A 24013-nucleotide genomic window follows, 5' to 3' on the forward strand; every position below is an offset into this window, starting at 1 on the left:
TCTTTTTATCTTAATGTTTTTGTTTTAGCTACAAATACCAGTGGATGAAAATCTTGAAGAATTTTGGATTGATTTTAATGTTGGTAGCAGAAGTATATCGTTCTATGTGGCAGCAGATGATACAGTAAGCTAATTTTTGTTTGCCGTACTAGATTGTTCTGAGGCAGTAGATACACATACTTCCAAGTGTATCAAATTTGGTTCCCCCATCAAAGTTACAGTGTGGAGGGGAAAAAAACCTGGATTCAGTGTACATATTTAGATCAAACAATTTCAAAGTAGTGGCTTTTTAATACTGTTTGCAGTTTTAACACATGCACCTGTGAACAAGAAGCCATTTACAAAATTTCAGTTACAATTTTTGTAGATGGGACTCAACTGTTTAGTTTAATGTCTCTGGCAAAGCTCTTTGAAAATGTTCACTCTTATAAATGGAGCTTCTGTTCATCGTCACTCCTTGTATTGTAACAGAGGATTAAAAAAATTTAAAAATTGTCCTCACTGAATAACTTTTTGACCACTGCATTTCATTTAATTGTAATATAATGCTTTTCTATCTTTAAAAATATGCATTTTTCAAATAAGGATCATCAGTGGGAAACGGTTGTTATACCCGAAGAAGAGGTAGCCCTATACAGCCTTGAAGGTATTGGTGTTCAAAAATGTGACCTTTGTTACACACTAACTTGGATTTTCAAATTGATTAATAGTAAAGTACTGACTCAATTCTCAGCGAAGCAAAATTTCCACTTAAAATATTATAGGTACCGGTTTTATCTGGGTTAAAATTGCATTGCAGTGACATTTGCATTTTAGGCATGCAGGTATGATTTTATTAAAATAATTTTAAAATAATGTCTTGCATCACATTAGAGTTAATTTCAATGCAGAATAAGGCATAAGACAATGACATTTAATAATGTTCCTTTTAAACTGCTTAGAATAGTTTTGTATGTATCTGTAATTTGTCTGCAGCAATGGTAAATAACCTTCAAAAGAAAATTCCACAGGGCAATATACAGAATAAGTATTTCTAAAAGATTGAATCTTGAATTGTTTCACTAATAAAATCTATTGTAGGATAGAGTGAATTAAATAAAATATATATCTTAATAGCTGAACTGAAGAATGCCAGCAAGTTTCATGTATTTGCAAATATTACATGAGATCTTGCTAAATTGTAGTGAAGCTACTTTTCAAATTTTGTTTTTGTCCAGAAAAAGATTCAAAGAAATTATTAACAATAGATCTAAAAAGACCAACGAATGTGGGTAATCAAGAAGGAGATATATTTTTTTTATATTTTGATTATATCTTGGACATCAAAGATGTAACCAGAAAGATTTATGGATTTAGTAAGTGTAAGGTAAGATTTAAACAACTTTCCAAATAGTTTCCAATGGATTCAAAATAAATGTCTCATTGTCACATAAATATTGTTATAGCTGTGATTATCAGTATCTGTTTATACCAAATATTTCTGATTAACATGACTGCTACAGAACAGTATTTATCCCATAATTTATTAAGCTTCAGTAAAGATGCCCAATAAGGATGAGGGGGAACGGCCTTAGGTTGCATCAGGGGAGGTTTAGTTGGCTATTAGGGAAAATGCCTTCACTGAAAGGGTGGCCCAGCACTGAAACAGGCTGCCCAGGGAAGTGGTGGAGTCGCCATCCCTGGATGTATTTAAAAGATGAGTAGATGTGGCACACTGGGACATGGTTTAGTGGTGGGTGTGGCAGTGCTGGGTTAACGGTTGGACTCAATGATCTTAAAGCTCTTTTTCAACATAAATGAATCTGTGATTCTAAGATTTAGAATTAATTGCAACAAAACTAGCTGGAAAAGGATCATCATAGCTTAATGTCAAGTTTTGCCTAGCATGTATAATTTTCCAGAAGCACAAGAACTGGATGCTTAGAAATATGGAAGTCTTTCAGAAATGCTTCATTAGCGATACCATTTTGCAGTATGCTTACCACTCTTACAAATTTACTCATTTAGTAAAAAATTTTTAGCAAGCCATAGCTTATTCCTTCCAGCTTGTAACAAACTTCTTTGCCCTGAACTCTTGACAGACTGAGAAACTCATGAGGAAAAGAACTGCTGTGAGCTTGAAGAATTCATTTTCCCCTGTAACCTGATTTCAGACACCTGAGATCTGACTCTAAATATTTTTTCCATTTATTGTGTAGTAATAATAATAAAAAAATATTGAGAAAAGTGTGTATTTTACATAAATGATTACTCACTTTGTAGGACTTTAGTAAGAAGCAGTCTGCATCAGTTGCCAAAACAGCTGTACATGTCATTTTTGATGAAAACGGATCACAGGTATTTTATTTCAGTATGCCAAGATGGTTGTTTTCTTGATTTATATATTTAGTCTGATTATTAGCTAATTTGTGATCATTCACCATAAAAATAAGGACTTCTAAAATGTCAGTCAGTAAAAATAACTCTAAAACCAGTTAAGTGATCTCTAGTAAGTATGTGTGTATATTGTATATTTGGGAGGACACCAATATTAATATCCAAATCATAGAATACTTCAGACAGATGCACGCAAGGGAAATTCTTTGATGTGAATTGTGATTTGATAATCCATCCTAACTTATTAAAAATAAGTTAGGTCAGATGCTTTTCAAAGTAAAAGTGTATAAGCTCTGAAGTTTATCAAAATTGAGAAGGGAATGTGTTAGGGTAAAGAAGTTGCGCTCTGTGTGTTCGTATAAATACAAAATATAAAGCATAATAAAATCCAAATATTGTATAAAAAATTAAAAAATCCAAATATTACATAGGTTCTGGTACCAGAAAGTCAGTTGTTGCCACATTTAGAAGAAGAGGAGCAACTCAGTAAGTACAAAATCCAGCAACTTCCTGGAACTTTGAGGACTCCGAAGAAAAATCACATTCAAGAAAAATGCAGAGGTCGTTCCTCCGAGGTAAGTAGGATTATCAAAACAGTAAAGTACCAGTCAATTTCAATATTTATCATATTTTATATTATAAAACTTCTGTTATTTTACAGTTGGGATATAATTAATACAGGATTTGTTTTATCACTTGACACTGACTGTATAAATGCCTTTGCAAAAAAATATATCTCATTGTTATGTATTTTGAAATTATAACAATGTGACAAAAATAAAAATAATTTGTTAATGTTCTTTAGACCATCATGCTCTGAGAATTCTTTTTAAAGAGAAATATTTTCAAGACACGCATAGATCTCTTAGGATATGCAAAAGTCTAGTGTAGCCTCTGGAGACTTGTTAATGATCAGCAATAGTTATAGCTGTAATTAGAGGCAAGTCATACAGGCTTGGCATTCACAAATACTGATGATTACAAAAAGCATGTGGTTTTCAAGGTGAATCCTGTATTCTGGATTATTCAAATCACAATTTCATGGGACGGCTGCTATGCATAACTGATTCTGTGGTTTAAACTGACAGGAGCCCAGTTCTTTAAGCCTGGTGTTCCTTTTGCCCCACAATCACTCTGAGATTTTAAGTGTATTATGGATCTGCTAGGGCTAACTGCAGAGATGCTAGGGATGGGGGAAAACATGAAGCAGTCCTGCCATGTCTTCATTGTGCAACAGACACACAGTACATGTCTTGCTAGCAGTAGTCTAGTAAACCTGTCCCTGAGGTTCTGCTGGTTTATGGCTTATGTGATAGCTTTGCAGAAATTCCTGGGAATCAATCTTGGTTACTTGATTGTTAACAAGGGACAGGATTTGTCCATGCTTTATTGAATTAATTTAGAAAACAACAATCACTGATCTCAGTTCAAACTAAATTATATAAATTATTGTATAATTCAGGTGTTTGATGAACTTTCTCTAAAAAGAGAGCTGCATAAAAATCATATGCCATAGATGTGTGCAGCAACGGTAACTGACATTCCATCAGTAGAATGTATCAAAAGACTTGAAAGTAGATTTTCTAAAATCTTGTGTTGTCATCCTTAAGTCTGTGTATTGTGGTCAAGTTTTTTCTGTTCTTCAAGAGAACTACATCTTGTAAAAGGAAAGTGTCTGAAGCATCTGTGTTTATTCCTGGAACTACAAGATTTTCCACAAGGAGTCCACTGGTATTTGCTAGCATGTGTAAGTTTGCCAGTACTTTCAGGTTAAAAATATGCTATAAATCATCTTTGAAATACAAGCATGAACTGTGATCCTTTGCAGAGCTGGGAATGAAAAGTAGACCTTACAAAATATCCATAGCAGGTGCTTTAAACTTGAAATTTTTAAGCCAGACCACTTGCTACTGGTCTATAGACAGGATGCGGTGTAGTAGCTGCACACGCGTTCCAAACAGCTGAAGGCCACCTATTGTTTTTACTGCTGCTGTCAATCAGCTGTTTGTTCTGGAGCAAGCTGAGAAGTCGTCTAGAAGACCTAAAACACAAGTGTTTTTTCATTGCTTACCTCATACACTCTTGGTTTAAAGAATTCTTAGCAGTTGGTGCTTTAATAGAAGTTGCAGTGGAAAATCAGCTTTCTCCTATGTGTAATCTGTCACTTGCATTTTACTCTTACCTTGAAACTGCATGTGTTTCTTCAAGGGGCAGTTGATTATATGGCTAGTGAGCGAGGTGGGATCCACTGCAAGGTTGAGTCACAGGTCCAGGGCTATTGATGTTTGTGTCAAAAAGTGCTCTTACAGCAAAAAGAATAAGGAAGAGACTTTATCACAAATGGGAGATATCACTTTCCTACTAATAGTCTTACTGTAACAGATATTTAATACTTTTGACAAGGGAGAGATCATAAGACAAAGACCAGTAGAGGCTGGAAAGGCAACTAGTGGCAGAACATGACTAACAATTTTCTCGCTTTAGCTGTCTCAAGTGCACCAGTATCCTTAGTTATGTATATGCATATATCACGTGTAAATTAAGAGTAACAGAGGCTAGAAAAGCATGCATTTTCAGATTACGATGGAAAAAGACAAGAACCTCTGCAAATTCTTTTATTTGGAAATTAACCACACAGTCTATTCCAGCAAAAATACATTAGAGTAAAATCTTCAAATACATGACCATTTTATACCAGAGTCCAGCTATAAAAAGCATCACTTGCCTCCAGATATCCACAGTCTGTGGGCTCATTAACCTCCATGTAACTTAATTGAAATCAATAGAATTATAAAAGGTACGTAAGGAGTTGATATAAATACTAGCCAACTTTTTTTAAAGTTCATAGAATAGGTGTGATCATGGGTAGAACTCTTCATATTAATGTCAGAGAAAGCACAGTAATTGTGACAGAAGAAATGGTAGAATTTTAGCATGTTTCTGGTTTGTTTTCAGCCACTCCTTGTAAAGGACGATTTAAATTACCTTTGGAAATGATGAGCTCTGCTGGAAGGTCTAATAATGCGATGAATGAGACCAGAACAAAGAGTTTCTGTCAAGAAACTACTGGAGTATGCATGTTATCTGTAGCTAAGTCTCTTACTTAGTTTAACATTAATTTCCATTTTAATTTGTTCCTACTTCTTATTTTAAAGAGCTAGAGTTTGGTAGTCAGCAACTCACTTTTAGAAAATAGTGTGGTTTACTTTATTACATAGTGTTTTCTTGTCCTCTGGATTTCAGGTTTAATACATGTAAAGTCAGACTGAACTCTTCCAAAATCAGCTAAATTTGCATTCACTCATCAGTTCTGACCCCATAGTTTGCTTTTACTAGATACTGCAATTCTTCCTTTGTGTATAATGAGAACAGAGTATGCATAGAATCTTAAATTACACAGTCTTGAAATACTCTTTAAAAAATGTAATACATTCAGCTATATTGTGAAATGTTAACGTCTTCAGGTTATAGTATTTATAGCATTGGTTTTACGTATTTTTGATTAGACATTCACTAAAGTCAAATGAAACTACATAGATGTCACTGAACTGCAGTTTGAGTATATGTGGTTTTGCTTCTGTTCCAGTTGTACAAAGACTTCATAGTAACATTTTTATTTTATTTCTGTCTCTAAACGGCTTTCTGGGTCAGATTCCAGCCATACCCTGGCCTATGGGATTCTGAAGCATTTTTTGATATAGCCACATTTTCCAAAAAGGCTTCAACATCTAGAATGTATAGTTTAGAATATTTCAAGTGTTACTTTATAGGAGAATTTTACTTCTTTTGCTTTTACAGATTATAATTGTCAGTGTTACTTATTGTGCATTTTAGAGTGGGCAGAGACTTACACTAGACAATGAATTTTGTGAAACAGAACAGAAGAACAGAAATTCAAATATCAGAGATGAGGCAAAACTACCTGAAAAGGTATTGAAATTAGCACTTCTATGAAATAGAAAAATAATCTCATATTTTATTAGGGAAGATACAGGTTTATGAGGTTATACTGTTTATAGTCCTACATAAATATTTTTCTTTTGGGTGTTATCCCATTGTAGCAAAGGTGTGCTGAAGAAGTTTTAGAAATTATGCAAGAGGCAGAAATTGCAGCCACACAAAAGCAAACTTTAGGCAAGTAATTTTACAAGTGGTGACAGTCCTTACTTTTAAAGTTTTTTTTTGTCCATTTCTTTTGTAATAATAATCGATACCAAATTAATGTCTCATTTAGATGAAGCGTCAGAGATTGTTCCTGATTCTCAGCCAGCAGGGAGAAGCAGCAAACCTCTGTAAGTATTGGAAGAGAATACTAAGTCACTGTTGTCACTTATATAAAAGAATTATTTTCAAATATTCCCAGAATTTTAATTTTGTTTCATAGTTTCAGAAAATACCAGAGTTTAATTATCTCGCCCTCTGTTAGGGTTGCACTGAGAACTGTTGGCTGTGTAAGTCAGGCCACTTTTATTATGTTGTTTTGGGGGGGGGTTATTCTGAAATTCATGGCACCGAACCAGTACTCTTACACATATTTGCTAAGACTGCTTCATGATCAGTACTATTCTGTTGGTATAATCAGAGACTTTAAATTAGTGAATTTGTCTGTGAAAATAGTACCCGTTGACAAGATCAGACTAGGAGTTAAAGTAAGCTTTAATAGTAACAAGGAGAGCAGTTTGTCCAGATGACATCAGAAGGTAAAATACAAATGAGATAGGGGTTTACATAAGTGAACGGCACCATAAAAAGTAGTAGGTTTGACACAGCACATAGTTACCTAGGTTCAAGCTTTAATGATGGTCATAGGATGCTGTTGCCTTTTTGAAGTTGACCTAAAAATATATGTTGATTCTGAAGGTCTGTCATTTTACGATGTGTTGGTTTGCTGCAGAATGGTAGCAGGCTTAGGTACCAATGTAAAATGCATTAATATCTACAAGATAACACTACTTTCCAATTTTGTGATGCATGTTTATTATAATTAATACTCACTTTCTGCAATTCACTCATAATAAGATGGTATTAACTTTTGTTAGGCTGTCTGGTCTTTTGGAGAGTTCCTTTGATAAAACCAAAACATGGAAAAAAAGAACATGCTCTGTTCCTGAGAAGGATGTAACAATTGGTGACAAGCAAAAGCTAAATTCATCATTGGCACGTGCATCCCATCCAGGTTATGTTCATACTTTTAACTGCTAGTGTTAAAAAAAATTGAGATTGATTAACTGCTAGTGTTAAAAATTTTTCAGACTAATTTATTACCTACAGCTGTGCTTTTTTTTTTTCTCCCCTGTATTAGTTTCTATTGTTAGTGAAATAGCTGTGGAAAAAACCACATTTATTCCAGTTTTTGAAGTATCTTTCCCAATAAACAAAGAAATTAAAAAAGAGAAGAAAACCAGGAAAATGTAATTGATACCAGGAAGGAAGAAAACTGCAAAGTACTTAGTGGACAGTCAGTGTTAATCATTTGGAACAGAAACAACATGTTGAGTACAGAAAGGAAGAATATTTGAGCTATTACTGAAACAGCATTTAAAACATTTCTTTCAGCTAGAGTGTCGGAAACATCTTTGACTTACGATTTTACAAAAGAGGAACCTGATGTTCTCTTTAAGGAGGCTGCACATCCAAAACGATCAAAGATGGTGAGTTTCTTACCTTCATTTCTTTGACTTGCAATTAAGAGAATTTTTGAGTTTTCGGTATTTCGGAATTTGTATTTTACTTTCATTTAGTCACAGACTTACTTTTAATGACTTTTCACTAATACAAAGTGAATTAAGTGTTAGCTTCACTGTTTACTTTTTCAGTGTGACTGATAAAGATGATTTTACTCTGAATTCCTTTCTAAGAATCATATTTAAAAAGAAATAATTCTTAAATAAGCACCAGCTTCTGCTTCTCATACACTTCTTCATCCACTTTTGAATGTTACAGTACACAACCACAACATTTAAAAAAAAATATGTGCTAAACTGATGTTTCGTTGCTTGCTATTTGAACAATGCAAAGGAAAATGGTTTTCAAAGGAATGTGATTAAGTACATCTAGAAGACATTTCATGAAGTTTAGGTGATTGTTGGGAACCTGTAGTTCTGTTTGCAGCTTTGCCCTTCTGTTAAATGGGCTCGAAGTTGAGTCTTAAACTATTTTTATAGAAAGCAAAGTCTGAAGAAATGACAGATGCAGCAAAATCACTGATCAGTAAAATCAGTGACAGATACAAAGGAAAGACTGATGAGAAAAGCAAAGCAGGAGGCTCTTTGTGTATTAACAGGTATGATGTGAATATTTACTTTTGTGTTTATTCTTTTTGTGTATGTGTCTGTGATCTACTCCTCTATCTAGTTATTTCACATCCTGCTTCCATCTGAATCATTTGTTTGCTTCTGATAAACCCTATTGTATAAAAAGCAGAAGACTAGTATTTGAATAGTTCCAGTAGTTCAACTATAAAAGCTGTTAGAAACTTTATTCGGTGGTCTTCTGCTTATTCACTCACTCACAACAAGTTCTGTGAAGAGAAATTAACGGGGATAGTTCATGGGCACTGCGCATGTTGGGCGTCTCCATTATATCATCATAGCTTGGAGGTCAAACTTGGATTCAGATATTAATTTTCTGATTATCTAAAGTTCCTAGTTCTGTTTTTCTGAAAGAGTTGACGGTTAGAGAGTTTAAATTTAACAAATTCTTACATGAGAAAGCTAGTCTTACTTTGCTGGACCTGATGGTTGGAGATAGACTTTACATATAATTCCATGCTCTCCCTGAGGGATTGTAACTGGATGACAAAGGACTGGAATAGTTGGGCTATGTCACCTATTAAACCTTTTGGACAGGGACTTGGAAGACATGGAGCAACTGCAGTATAGCAGTGTGATATGGAATGAATTCTTCTAGAGCACAAAAGTGAAAGGGGCTGATCTCTTTTAATCCACTTGGGTTTGTCTTTAAATACCTGAAAAAATTTGTTGTGGTTTATAAGGCTTTTATTTACATAAGCAGTATTCTAATGCATATATTGTCATTAGCATTTAACAAAACATATCTTTATTTTTTAGACCACATTTAAATAAATCCTCTGGCTCTAAGGTAACATTATTGCTTTTGTTGGAATTTTTTTTCATATTGGATATATGTACTTATATGGTGGCAGCTAGTAGATGTAAAGCAAAAATCCACAAATACTGCTGAACATTAAATATCTGTAGATGTTAATGTTAATTATGCATTGATTGTATATACTTAAAATACTTTTAATGTATTTACTTATGTGGATATTTTTACAGATAACCATCAGCCAGTGGAACCCAAATTAATTTCTGTTTTCATATTGTATAAATCAGATCTGTGCCCTTTGAACATGGCAATGTTAAATATTTAGAATAAAAATATTACCTTAATGAGATTAGAATCCTTAAATGGGACACAGAAATTAGTCTTAATGTTTGGAGGGAAAAAAATGCTGAAGGTTTTATTGATATCCTTAAAGGATAAATTCCAAAATATTTAGTTTCTGCCAGCTCTTGTCCCCTTTTGCTGTATTGTACCGTTGCTGATCATGTGGAAATCTGAGCAGCTGCTAGGTTTTTTAACATGTTCACAATGAAGAACTTGCTTTTTGAGATGACAGTGTGTATGAATGCATAGTCCAAATTTGACATGTGAGTTAAATTTTTATTTATGTATAGGGAGAAGTTTGGGATAGAAGCCTGAAAAGTACTACTTTTCTTAATGTAACTGCTGGTCATATTGTGTAAGTAGTCAAAACATTTTCAAACAAAATTTCTAATTACCCCTACCTAACTTTGTGAGATGTTTGTTAATTCAGTCACAAAATTGACCTCAATGTCTGTTTGACAGGGATGATGTCTACAACTTTAACATCAGTGTGTTTGATGAGCCTACAATAAAGCTTGGAGTAAGAATATAACTGAAACTGATATGTTACGAATAGAATATAAAGGAGCTCAGTCAAATTATATCTACTGAAAGTATAGTTAACATCTAAAAATTCAAGTTATGTTACTGAACTTGGCATGTAAATACCTCCATCACTTTCAAATGTATCTTACATGCTGTTCTACAGTTCTGGCCACTTAAAGCTATTACAGTGTTTTCCTGAAGTAAGAATGAAACAGTTGTTAGGAGTATTGCAATTTTTTTAATTTTAATTTTTAAATTATCTTACTATTCTGAAAGTATTATTGCCATCCTTCCAACCCCTATCGTAAAGATATCTTTGCCCAGATGTTTAAGTATAATATCTAGCTAAGGTAAAAGCAAAAGACAGCAAAAGATCGTTTTGCTTCTTATGGCTTAGCAGAGCCTGCTGAATTGGTGAAGGTATTGAATGGAAACTCATTTATTAGTTTGAGGTACTGAAAGCTTCGGTCAGTTCCGGTTTGTTTTAGCTATAATCTCTGTTCTTAAATAATTTCTAAGATAGAAATTAATTGTCATAAGTTAATTGATGAGTATAAAAACTGAGCAAAAAAGACCCCTAGCTGTTACTATCTGTTGGCCTGTTTAATTTTGTTCAAATGTATAACAAACGAAAACCTTCATTTGTTTTATTTATTTACGTTTTTAGATCCAAGAATTGCATGTTACTGAACTGAGTGTTCGTACAGATCCGAACAAAAAAGGGTAGGGATGTTACATTTTGTTCCAGTCTACTGATTATCAAGAACAGTACTGTCTGCATTCTCCTGCCCAGCATTCCATTATTAATATCTAGGGAATGTATGCATGATAATACCTTGACTGAGTTGTTTTTTTCAAGCAATAAACATAGCTGCTGTGGTCTCCTAGGCTGTATCATGACTTTCCTTTGGGAAGCTGATAAAAAGAATGTGTTTCAGGAAGAAAACAGCTTTAGTTCTCTTCATGGAATATCATGGGGATATAAACTCCTGAATAGAGGGGGTTAGGTTTTTTTTAATGTTCAGCCTGCAAAGGGATGTATTGTTACTGTGTGTTCTTACCGATCCCTAGCAAATAAACACGAGCCTTTAAGGTTTAAGGTGAACAGGTATTTCCAAAATGGGTGTGAAAACAAAAGTAGGTAAGTTTGTTTGAATCCTCAGTCCACATACCACATGAATAGTAGAAAGATTTAAAACAAGTTATTTTTAAATGTGTCATTTAAAGGTGTTTTTTCTTCTTTTAATTAAGGAATGCAAATGACAGTAAAACTAGCACTGAAGTGACAGGAAGAAAAAAAGTAAGGTTCAGATTTTTGTGGATCAATATACTTTGTCTTCATGCTTTAAATATCAATTCTGTAAGTAACAGGTATATTAAAAGTAAATCAGTAACTTAAGAACTTTTTGGTTTTTTTGTAGACTAGAAACAATCGAAACAAGAAGCATCTCTTTAGTGATGCAGATACAGAATATGGAGGTGATGAGAGCAAAACAGACATTAGTTGGCTACAGGAAGCAAATAAAAAATCTAAAGCCCAGTTAATTGATTACAGTAGAAATAAAAACTTAAAGAAACCAATAAGGACAGGCAAAAGTAAGAATGTTTTTTTTGTACTTAAGAATGTTGCAATAAGTTTGTCCATAGATACTAACTGCACAGCATATAATGTGTTGTGTTGCAGATAAAATCTGGTTTCATTGTCTTATTTCCAAGCATAAAGAATTTTCAGATTAGCTCTAATAATTTATAAAGGTTAACTTTGAAAAAGTATGTATTTTAACGTGTAAAATTATTGGAGGATGAGACAGGCAGGACTTGATTATAAAAGCCTTTGGCATTACAAAATAATGTGCTGAAAGCTGTTTACTGAATCTTTAAATTTGTGGGCATAAAAGTGGTTCTGTGATTTTTCCAGCTAAAAGTCTAAATGTCAACCATTTGAATATTTTGCTGATTTTTCTAACTTTATGTGTCGTAACAGCAGATAAATTATCTGAACCTGCTTGCCGTGTGGATAAATGTAAAGGCAAAAATGCAAATAAGGAAAAGGTAAATGTAAAGTTGTGACTAGACTGGTAATACAGTTTCTCTAGTGAGTTAAGATATTTTGAATATATTTTAAAATAATTTTTCATAAATACATGCTGTTTCTCCATGCTTATTTCAAGATCATTTGTTAATACAGCTGCTTCTTTTCAGGTACTTTATTCTTCTTATGTAGTATTTAGCTAGTGTTTCAGGCATAATACTAGCTGTGAGTTAGAGTGATTATTATACATTTACACTTTTCTAGGTTTTATTACTTAATATTATTGATTATGCCTATTTACTGCTTAATAGCCATCTGCTCCATTGAATATGCCATTAGCTTTTCAGCAAGGGTTTTCATGTGCCTTGTGCTTAACTGAATTTTAATACCTTTGAGGTTATAATTTCTTTTAAATTAATATGTGTAACATCATGTAACTGAAAACAAAAATGCAATAGATATTCAGAAAGAATAATCATTGCAAAATATTGTAAGCATGTAACTTATTATACTCCCAACTAACAAGTGATTATGAACATCAAGGGAAGGTGCTTGTAGATGTTTGTAAGTCACAGTTTAAAAAACAAAACCAAACATAGGAACAAACAAAAAAAGCAAAACATCAAACAAAACCTAAAAGCTTCCCATGTCCCCTTCTAGACTATATTTTTCTCTCTCAGACTATACAATCACTATTCAAAACTTGTTAATGTTGATAGCTTAAAGCTACATACATGCATTCAATGTAAGTCATACATACGAAAATATGATCACCACATGTAGGTATTGATGGTGACGTCTAGTCCATGTAAATCAAAACTGAAGAGGGCTTCAGTTGCCCAACATTTTATCTGTCTACTTACTAAAAAGTGGCCTTTTTCATTAGTGAAATTCCCCAGATCTGCCCAAACACATTCAAAATGCCTGCTTTGAGGAGGCGGGGGTCCAGTACTGCATAGACTTAGATGGAGAGCATCTAAAGCCCAGGTCGCTAATAGACCTGGTCGTGGAGGTGAGGAAGCTAGCACAGTGTACGTTTTGCATAGAGCACTTTTCAAGAGAGTAGGAGGCAGAAATTCTACTCTTGCCAGCCTCTCCTAGTCTGAGAGGTGCTGCACTTATATTTTACATCCCTTCTAATGTCAGATCCCTGGGGTACTTTCAGTGAGAACATGCTTTGCTCTATTTCTGAAAATTGACTGCTGTGTAGAGAGAGTGGCAGTAGTTATGATGTAGAAAGGGACAGATAGGAAGGAAGCCCGATTCTAGCCTAGTGGTTAAGGTAAGCGGTTCAGAGGTGATGATAAAGGATACTGGTTCCTGCTCACTATGCAGGCTTTTGCTTTTGTTCATTTAAATGTGCACGTATTTGGGGGAGCAAGCTTTGGAAATGCACTTCAGCTTTGCTGTATTTCAAAAATGGCATTGAGTTTGCCTTTTCACTTTTTTTGACTCTTACTTTCCTGACTGCATTGTGTGAAAATTATCTTCCAAAAATGCTTATTAGACTGATGGTTGGACTCTGTGAGCTGGTAAAGTTAAACTTTTATTGGTTTTGAAAGAATGGATTTCAAGTAATTAAACACAGTTACCTGCCATTTATTCTTACGTATTTATTGATCATTCTGATACAAGCTGAAGATGTTTTTATTCCTCCAAAGATAAACAAACGTAAAGAACAGAATCTAAAAACTGATGAAACAATAGAAAAAAACACCAGGCAAAAACTACCTCGAAGAGCAGCATTAGCAAAAAATTACAAAGAGCCTTCCAGTTCAGAGTCAGGGAGTGAATGGGAATTTTCAGCACACAGGTCTGAGGAGAAATCAAAAGTACAGGTATACAGTTGCACTTTATTCTTCTGCCCACTTCTGCCATATTTTTCAAAATAAACTCTGGTCTACTTTGTACTTAGTACTCCTGAATTTTAGGTGCCCAATATGAGCAAGTTGAAATTATTTTTACTTATTATTTCTAGTAGTGCCTTTTTTAATACTGAGTATTTAGCTGCTTAGAAAATCAGTCCTAAATAATCTTCTCAGTCATAATAGTATTTCAGTTTCTATTTATGAAACTTTTTCTGCTGCAAACAACTATTGTGTCCTTTATCTTAAAAACAATATTTTGAAAGTGTCTATTAAATGGGAGGTTTTAGTGAGCCAAATTTTGTTCTTTTAGATAATGTGATTTTGATAATGCTATGTCTATTCTGTGTACAATAGAAGATGCTGACTTTGATAGAGGGTATGTCAATACATTTGCTGAATATCCAAATAGTATTTTTAGTAAATGAAGCAATAACAGTGAGTGCTAAAACATTTTCCTTCTTTTGGCATAACATTTCGATGTATATGAATAGGGCTATAAACTTCATTGATGAAATCCTGAAGCATTGGTAATTGCTTCCAAAAGTTAAGAAGTTCATAAGAATAGAAATTTGGGTGCCGAATTAAACAAATTCAGTGTTTATTGGAACACCTGATACCCTTATGAATTTAATTACTTTTAATGATGTTCCATTTTGAACCTTCTGCTTGTTCAATGGTTCATAAAATTAATGTGCTTTTTCCCTGCATACATATACACTTCTGTATGTTTACAAATAATGTTCCTATAAACTTCGTATTTTAATAGAAGCATATGAATGAGGAAAACAAGGATGATAATCAGCAAAAGAAATTCAAGAATATTGTATCTATGGAGCCAAAGACAGTAGCTAACTATGAACATAAAACATTTATTAAATCAAAGAATTCTGCAGAGCAACAAAAGGAAGTTGAAGTGCCTTCATTTGAGAGTCCTGCATCTCTTGAGATAATGAGATGTAGGTATTTTGACTTTCAGTTTATAGCAATACTGTAGCAAAAGTTGGAGGTTAAATGAGGGTTATCACAGTAGTACAATTTTACATTTATTTCATGCATTTAAAACAAGAGATACATCCCTAAGTGTTAGAATGAATCTGGTGACCACTAAAATAGTACAGTGTGTGCAAAAACTGCCAACACTTAAAGTAAAATTCCACATATCTGAGACTTGCAAATACTTATGTGTTGGAACTGTTAGCAATATGGGGTTTTCACTTACCTTTTTTGACTCTCGTTCCTCATGCTGACAGTTAAGTAACTGTTTTCTAGGTTCTGAAGGAATATCAGAAGGAGACATTACTCAGGAGCATACTTACAGTGAAGTATCACCTGATCTTCAGGAGTCAACACCAGAAAAAAGGGAAATGTTAAACTTTGAGAAAGGAGTCTCTCCCAATAACTTCTCTCCACAAAAAAATAATATTGAAAGTATATGTCTAAATCTGTCCCCTGAGGTGACTGTTAAAAAGTTAACATTTGGAAATAAAAGTTTATCACCAGTTTTAACTGAAGCATCTTTGGTAAGAACATTGAAGTTACTCTACATGTACTTCAACTAAAATTGTTCCATTCAACTGTCAACTGTTTTATGCTTTTGTATGTCTCCTTTCAATAATGATTTATTTTTTGTTGTTGTTAACGTGTAGCTTAGCTTAGCGACATACAAAACTGTCAGTGGAAAACATGCAAAGGGATCTGTATCTGAACCATGTGATAATAATGAAGATTCAAGTTTCAAGCATTGCTTTTCAGACCTACTTTCTATTAAAGGAAAACTACAAGCTATCACTAAACCTATCACCAAAAGTAAAGAAGAGGTATGTTACTAAATCCTTTGCTTTTCAGAAGAGAGCTGCAGCTTTTCATCTATTTTATCTACTTTACAGATGGTGAGAATTAAGGGAAATACATCTTCCTTAATGTTACACACTAGACAATGTTTACTTGTCTCCTGCTTGGAAAATCCTAGTAGTTAATTTTTAAATATTTGAGATAAATTAGGGAATTATCATATGGATACAAGGAAAGAATTGTATTCCAACAAGATCAGTTATAATTAATATCTTAAATAACAGGGAGTTACTATAGTTGTTTTCATGTACCTAGTTTAATGAAAAGCAACATAAATGTGGATTTCTGGTGAAGACTTCTGAAAGTGCTTTAATCTGGAAGCTCATAAATCAGTGACTTTTCTTTTAGGATTGTGTACCACCATCTCCATTATCCGTTTGCAGTAGAAGTAAAGCACAGACTTGGAGTGAAGAACCTGACGACCCCATACACGAGTCAGGTACAAAGATTTAATTTAAAGCAAAAGACATTCTATGTGTCTCCATAAAGATTAAGAAAAATGTTTATTTGGCATAAAAATACAGCCCAAGTTTTTAAATCTTGTTTTCTTTTATATATTTTTCAGTATTATTCCATTTTACACTCTCATGTTCTCTGCTGTTTTAATTATTCCAAAAAAAACCCCTGAAAATTTGGCTCCAAAATGCAGTTCCTGTAAAGAGCTATGTGCGCTTTTAAGAGAGTTAGAATACTGGTATTGTATGTATCAGTATATACTGATATTTACTGATACTAGAAAAAGGTGGGGATAGTGGTATTATCAGGAAAAGAGGATGAGTCTCTTCAATGAGTAAGTCTTGCATGTGTCCAAGTTTCGAGTTCCATTGAAATCTTGTTCACGTACATCAAGTTCTTTCTATCTACTGAACACACCCTCCATAAATGTACTGCTTATTATTTTTTATGTAGTTCTTGAGCTTTATACTCCTAGAGTTTGGATCCAAAGGGTCAATAAACACTTTATCCTCCATGTCATTGCTCTAAGTAAACCTAAAATTAAGCATTGTTTTCATGTTTATTAAAGGATCGAGTATACAGACATTTCTGAAACGAAGGTACCACAGTGATACAGAAGGCAGTTCAGATGAAGCAGAAACAAGCAAAGAGGAGGAAAAGAAAGGACTCAGAACAACAAAGTTACAGCCTAGAAAATTATCTAAATCAGGTGATACTGTTACTTACAGAAGTTGGTTACAGAGTGAAAGTTGACTATAGTTCTGGAAAAGTTGAAAGTAACATAAAAAATGAAAGATTTAACAAGAAAAGATAATACCCATAAAAAAGCATTTTACATGTTTTAAAAAAAAAGAAATAAAAAGAAATGCTAAATATTTAGAGACTATATCCATTTAAAAAGTCAGACAATTGATACGAAAATAGAAACCGGTCTCGGCCATCTAATGGATGAAATTAATCTATATATAACAAAAGCTACTCTAGGCCCTGTTGCAACTTCAGATAGGATGCCTTTTCATACTGAATTGTGACATCTTTTTTTACTTCTCTTCAGTGTCTGAAAGCATATCTACTGTATCTGTAAATGATATGTCTGGTTTGGATGGGGAAATCTGGGAACCTGGTTCTTCAACTATCAGGATATGTCAGAAACTCCAGAAAGAATTTACCAAGAAAATGGAGGCAAGACATTTCATATACATTATCAGTTGTCTGTGTGGGTACGTGTGCCTGTGAATGATGGCTTGTCTTATACCACAGAATTTGCTTAAAATGACATGAAAATAGCTGTGTGCATAGAACTTCAAGAAATGACAGAACTAATTTCTTTGTATGCCTTTTTTAATCCTGTTATATAGTTAACTCTCCAATTATTTTATTTCCCAGGTCTGTTGTATTTTTTATCCTGTCCGGTGTTTTAAAACAAATTTAGGTATATAAAGCAATGAGCATACAGCAGTTTGATTATTTTTTTTTTCAAATTATCAAACCCATGAATGAAATTTATTTGCAAAAAGGAAAACATGAGCCTGAATAGCATTTTTCATCTAAGGCGGCTGTTAAGCAACATCATTTGTTCAATGTGTACCTTTTCTATTTTAAGGAAATATATTTTTCTAATAATGTACTTCTAATTAAGTTAGGTAGAATTTTATCAAAAACATAAATCCATGTTAGTTTACATTTCATTAACAGAAGGCTTTTCCTGAAAGGATAGGGAGATGATAAAATATTTTTTGCTTGGTGTGATTACAGTACTAAACATACTGCAGGTTTTTTTTCCTAAAGTGAAAATAATCTGAATTTAATGTTAAAACATCCTCATAGAGTCGCTCACAGAAAATGGATCATTTTACTAAGCAATCACTACGAGCTGCCCATGAGCATTTGACAACAATGTGTTACCAGCTCCATGAATGCAGGTCTGTAACAGAAGTTTTATTTTAAAATGCCCTTAAAATGCAATTAATACCTTCTAAAAGTAACTCATTTTGTTTTGGTAGGATCAGGCAGCTGGACAAATTTCAGTTTACTCTCCTTGAGGAACTTGAGAATTTTGAAAAAGATTCTCAGTCCCTGAAAAACATGGAAAAAGAATTCTCGGTTTGTATTTTAATTGCTTGATCATGGAGAAAAGTGAAATCTTAGAATCCATAGATTACTCATATCATCTTTAACTTCAGATCATTAATTCTGATTTAAGAAGCCTTTATCATTTTGCTTAAAGTTGGGTCAAATTTCAAATAATCAATTTGAGGTGTTAAGATTGGCCAGTGCTGTACTGTTACAATTTCTAGATCACCAATATATGTTTTTCTTCATCGAATAAACTACTACTTTTAATGGACTATTTACCTGACTTCATGAGCCTTTTTTCAGCTGTCCTATATGTAGAAACAGCATGTAGGCATTGAACCTGATATGGTGTGTGTTCTATGACAAGCCAGCTGACGTTATGGCTCTGCTACTTGCTGTAATGTAAAAATCAATATAAAAATATTAACGTAAACATGAGACTATTTGTTTTTTTTCTTTTACTCTGGCTTAAATTATACGGAAATTCTGATTAAAACTTTATGCCTAGTCTTTTTCAACATTTTGAAACTAGAAACAGGATTTTGGTGAAACTGGTTCTGTGAAAATAGAATTCCTGAAGTGCCTCACCCTGCCAGCTAGGCTTTTTTTTTTGTTCTCCCAAGCTTCTGTGGTGACTGTGAAACTCCTACCCATTCTGTGCTGAGCTTGTGATTGTAGATTATTTTATTCATATTAGATATGTCAGGTTTAGTTCAGAAAATACTAGTTCCTACTAATTATCATCTATTAATATTTTTCTTTCCAGACTTTTTGGAAAAAACATACACATACTTTTAGTATGTACATGAAAAATGAGCAACAGAGGTTAGTAGACTTCATTATCCCAGGATGAGATTTTGTGTTTGGCTCATTAGAGGTGTAAGTTAGGTCAACTACTATTCTCTGTGCAGTGTCTTTCTCCCATGAAATAGAGCTGGTAGATGGGATGAGGAAATTAGATTAAAATGTTACGTTACAGGAAAAATGTAATTACTTTCCATGTAAATTTCTCAACATACCTGAGGGACTATTCCATCAGTAACAACGATGGTAATATTTATCCATGCTTTTACATACATCCCATTATTTGTGGTCTATTTGTATTCGTGATATGTGTGGGAAGTTCATACATAGCAAAGCTTTTTGAACTGCTTTTATTTCTTCAGAGTTCAGATTCTTAAAACTTCATTTGAAAATAACATCTACCATACTGTTGACTATGAAGAACGTGTTTTTACTTCACAGGTATGGTGAACTTCTGTTTCTTTCTTGTTATTAATCATTCTTCAGTTTTGCCAATAGGTATCAGTGTTGACTTTTTTCTAAGTAAGGTCTTTATCCTCAGCACTGTATTAATGGCACATAAATATTTCTGTAGTTCTTCATTGTCATAAAATGTCCTTTAATGTTACAATATTCAGTGTTTTAGGCCTAGATTTCACCCATTAGAAGTTGTGTGCAGTTATGTGGAAAACTGCTGCAAGATTTACTCTGTATTCTGTGGTGTTGTTTATTAGTGTTCATCATTGGAGAAGGAACAATTTTAAAACATGTCCCCTAGGCAGGTACCTGTGTGTGCATCTGTATCTCTCAGTTATGAACCATTTAGGGATGTAATTGTCATCTTGAAAATGGGTTACCAGTTGTGAGCAGAGAAGGCGCATTCAGTATCTTTTTGTAGATGCATCTGATGAAAGAAGATGTAAAAGGACTCCAAGAGAAACTTCTTAAAGAAATGGTAAATTAAATCACCTTGTCTTCATTTTTATTTATTAAGTATAGCTGTTTGAACACTATAAATTCCTAAAAATTGTAATTTTTAGTCCCCTATTAAAAACAAAAATTAGTCAGAATGCAGATATCACTGGCATGTTATACTTTAAACCTTACCTGGGTAATAAAAGCAGCACATACATATAGACATACTGGTTTAGTTCTGAATTGTAGTATGTTGAATGGTGACATGGAAAAGAAAAATATCATATTTTATATGTTAAAAGCAGCATATGATATGTGCCAAAATTACAGTATTTAAAAAAAATACTTAAAGTATGTGTAATGTAATGCCTTTGCACAGCAAGAAGAGGAACTGTGTAATGTTCGCAGAGGATTGCAGGCACTGTTTCGATAAGATGGAATTCTGAAGTAATATTTTCAGGTACCTTCCTGAAATTAAAGGTTAATATAAATACTCTCTTATAATGTAAAATTTGACAACTTTTTTTTTTTTTAACACTCAAGGAAGCTATTGTAATGAAAGCATATTTTATTTAGTGATACTAAAATCTTTGTGGCTAAGACTTTTCCTTTTATATGTGACATTTGAAATTATTTTACTGAATCTGCTAAAATGCAATATGTATATTTTTTGATTTTTTGCATATGCTATTTTTTAAGAAGTCTTTAACTAGGCTTGTTCACTGACTTTCAGAGAAATCACTTTGAATTTCACTTTGAATCTATGTTTGGGGTCTGTGTGTACAGAATACCCCTTTTGTCTGATCCCAAATACTGTCCAGAATTATTTAGGGATCAAATCACCTGATTTGATCTCAGTCCTGTTTGTCTGTGGTGTGTGTTAGACTTCAACAGGAGTTTCTAAGAGCAAACTAAACACTTGTGGTTGAACTACATTGCAAATATTTGTATTAAATATTTCAAGAAAAATATATATTGTCTGTCTTTTATTTTACAAAATGTCATCACTGTTTTGTTTCAAATCAGTAAAACCTATTTGCACATCAGTCAAATAAAGCTTACTGCTGCGCAAATATTTCATTTAAGACAACAGATAGCAAGAGGGCCTGCTATCTGTAGCTCAGAAATACATCCTGCATACTAATACAATCTATTCCATATACTTAGATTTCAGATTTCCTAAGAAAATGACCAGTGAGTCATAATTTACACTTCTGCTTTGTTGCTGTGTATCAACTATAGTTTCTTCTGAATGTTTATGATGTGCAACTTCTAAGCTAATATTTCTCTTAATTTGTTTTTAAATTAAACAAAAACCTACCTTGCATCTTATAGTTCATTAGCAACGTTTTAATCCTTAACTTGCAATCCTGCATGTAAATACTGTAAACTTTAAAGGCTGAGAACAATACCTTTAATATTTTTCATTTAACTTATCTTTAAAAATGGGGATTAAAAGCTTACAGCTGATCAACAAGTAACAGATGTAGAGAGTAACTTGTAGAACGTGTGTCTCTTGGACCTTGTCTGCATTTCCACATGCAGAGCTGCCTTTTTACCATGGAACTGATTCCAGATGAACACTGCCAGTTCATTCAGCGCAGCACTAATGCAGCTTCCCAGCTTCTGGAGCAAGGCTGAGGAGGGTACATGCTTGTCTGATGTTATGACCACAGAGGTTTCAGAAGAATGTAGTAGCCAGTTTTGGGGTAACAGCTCTTCATAGCTTAGTTACTTTATAGCACTTATTTTACATTCTGTTATACCTCTTACTCTGTGCTTTGGTTGTCTTTAACATCATACACATTTCTCTATTTTTTCTTCCATTATTCTCTCTGCCCTGTGAACTCTTTGCTTTTCCTCAGTTTCCTCACTACTATATTCCTAATACTGCTGTTATCAACAGAGGGACCTTTACTTACAGTAGCTTTCTTTAATCTAATTTTTTCTCATATTACTGAAACCACTGTTTATTGCTCAAACTCTTAGTTATTTTCATTCCAGCTAGTTCTGAATGCAGCTATTGTGCTATATGGCTATTACTATCATGTAATGTTTTTTGAAAAGTCTAATGGACTGGCTTTCATCATTTTAAGTTGTTGGCTGTTACTTAGGTCTCATGTTGGTTTAACTTCCTTCAAACCCACCAATCATTTTTTCAAAGTACTTATCAGTACAGGTTCCCTGCTGAACCTCACCACTATCTGCATCTTTGGTACTTAACCAGTTTCCTTTGATTAACTCTTCGTTGGCCCACACAGTGTCTGGCCTACGAGTATTTCATATATCTGTGAAGTTACTCTTCATTATTTCTGGCAGTCCTCAGACATTTCATAAAGTTTATTTTCAGAGAGGAAAAATGGCATGATTTAAAATTGAATTTTAAAGTAAAGTTAAGGTAGAAAACTCTTTGAAAGAGGTCCTTGAAGAAAATGGGAAAATCTATTGTTTTCTGAATTACTTCTTTATATTAATAATGTTTTTACATTAAAGAAAAAAAGAGAAGTCCACACTCATAGATTGTAGCCTGAACTCAGCACTCACCAAGCAAACTACTGTAGTTTCAAAGTTTGCCTCAGTCAGAGCAGGGGTGGGACCCAACGGCTTTGGGAAAGGACCTGGATTCTTACCAACCTAAATTATTCTATGAATTTAGGAAAAAGATTGCTTTTATTCTTGTTGGAAATACAGTCTTTAAAAATCAGGTTCTTAGATCAGAAATGGGTGTGATAGATGCCTATCCAGTGTGCACTGAGAGTAGAATGCAGAGTAATTGGTGTTCTTAACCTTCATTGATAGGAAATGGTTTATTGTAAGCATAAGGAGTTGTAAATGAAATATATTTCTAATTGATTATAAAAATATAAGGCTGTGTCGTGTCTGGAAATTATTGTGTTGAAATTGCCAGTAAATAATTTGGTCAATTCATCCCATCTACGTAAGTGTACTTAATGGTTTTGTAATTTTTCTGAGCCTCTGAGTGGTTTTTTTTGAGCTTGCGATCACTGTCATCTCCACTAGATGGACCTCATGAGATGTTAAACTTTTAAGTGGTCTAATTTAATTTTATTCGGATGCAAAACAGTATTTTTCTCTTAACTGCACAAGGTTTTAAAAAGTGCACTGCAAAGCCCAAATTATTTTCTAAGGTGAGTGCATATTGGAAAAATAATAAAACTTCTATTTTTAGTGAGGACTCGTGTTAAAGTAGAAGTATGAAATTTCACTGTCCAATCTCAACCTCACCCCACCAACTTCGAAAACCTTTGAGCAGGTACAACCAAATTCAACAAATGTAAAAATGTGAAGCCTATCACCAGGGAGTATTCACACAGGCAAACATCAGCACAGGGTGATTGCTTTTTGGGGCAGGGAAGAAGTGAAGTATATTGCTGCATAACTACAAGGTGGTTAAGTCACATTAGTAATACAGCTCATAGGCATTGTGTGAAATTTAAAAAGCTGCTAAGTCACCTTTAAAATGTTTTCCTGTTTATTATATTTTTCAACATAATTTTAACATGGTTTATACAATATTTTTATTACCAGTGAAAGTATTGCATTGCTGCTAGATAGGAGTGTTACTTTCATGGTTTATTAGCCAAGTTTGTAGTTAAGTGTCATCTACTGTTCTGAAACTTAAAATGGTTCTTCTGCTGAAGAAACTTTTCTCCTTTCTGTTTATCCTTTTTTTGTATATTATACCTGGACTATCATTATA

General features: G+C 33.5%; 1 protein-coding gene across 1 annotated transcript in view; it reads left to right on the forward strand.

Moving 5' to 3' along the window:
• SYCP2 (synaptonemal complex protein 2) overlaps nt 1–24013 on the forward strand; it is a 32087-nt gene extending 8074 nt beyond the window's left edge. Inside the window, exons 13-44 of the mRNA XM_040608908.1 lie at nt 29–124; nt 586–646; nt 1218–1366; nt 2263–2337; nt 2808–2951; nt 4024–4123; nt 5332–5447; nt 6438–6510; nt 6611–6668; nt 7416–7552; nt 7933–8027; nt 8541–8659; nt 9447–9477; nt 10077–10141; nt 10249–10306; nt 10979–11034; nt 11563–11611; nt 11733–11907; nt 12296–12363; nt 14005–14181; nt 14978–15167; nt 15481–15731; nt 15858–16028; nt 16411–16501; nt 17087–17227; nt 17573–17700; nt 18346–18440; nt 18522–18621; nt 19361–19419; nt 19761–19839; nt 20276–20332; nt 20672–24013. Coding sequence (XP_040464842.1) covers nt 29–124; nt 586–646; nt 1218–1366; nt 2263–2337; nt 2808–2951; nt 4024–4123; nt 5332–5447; nt 6438–6510; nt 6611–6668; nt 7416–7552; nt 7933–8027; nt 8541–8659; nt 9447–9477; nt 10077–10141; nt 10249–10306; nt 10979–11034; nt 11563–11611; nt 11733–11907; nt 12296–12363; nt 14005–14181; nt 14978–15167; nt 15481–15731; nt 15858–16028; nt 16411–16501; nt 17087–17227; nt 17573–17700; nt 18346–18440; nt 18522–18621; nt 19361–19419; nt 19761–19839; nt 20276–20332; nt 20672–20725 — 3318 coding nt within the window. The 3' untranslated portion in view covers nt 20726–24013. The remainder of the gene's footprint in view (nt 1–28; nt 125–585; nt 647–1217; nt 1367–2262; nt 2338–2807; nt 2952–4023; nt 4124–5331; nt 5448–6437; nt 6511–6610; nt 6669–7415; nt 7553–7932; nt 8028–8540; nt 8660–9446; nt 9478–10076; nt 10142–10248; nt 10307–10978; nt 11035–11562; nt 11612–11732; nt 11908–12295; nt 12364–14004; nt 14182–14977; nt 15168–15480; nt 15732–15857; nt 16029–16410; nt 16502–17086; nt 17228–17572; nt 17701–18345; nt 18441–18521; nt 18622–19360; nt 19420–19760; nt 19840–20275; nt 20333–20671) is intronic.

Source organism: Falco naumanni, chromosome 10, assembly GCF_017639655.2.
Source record: "Falco naumanni isolate bFalNau1 chromosome 10, bFalNau1.pat, whole genome shotgun sequence".
NCBI classification, from domain to species: domain Eukaryota; kingdom Metazoa; phylum Chordata; class Aves; order Falconiformes; family Falconidae; genus Falco; species Falco naumanni.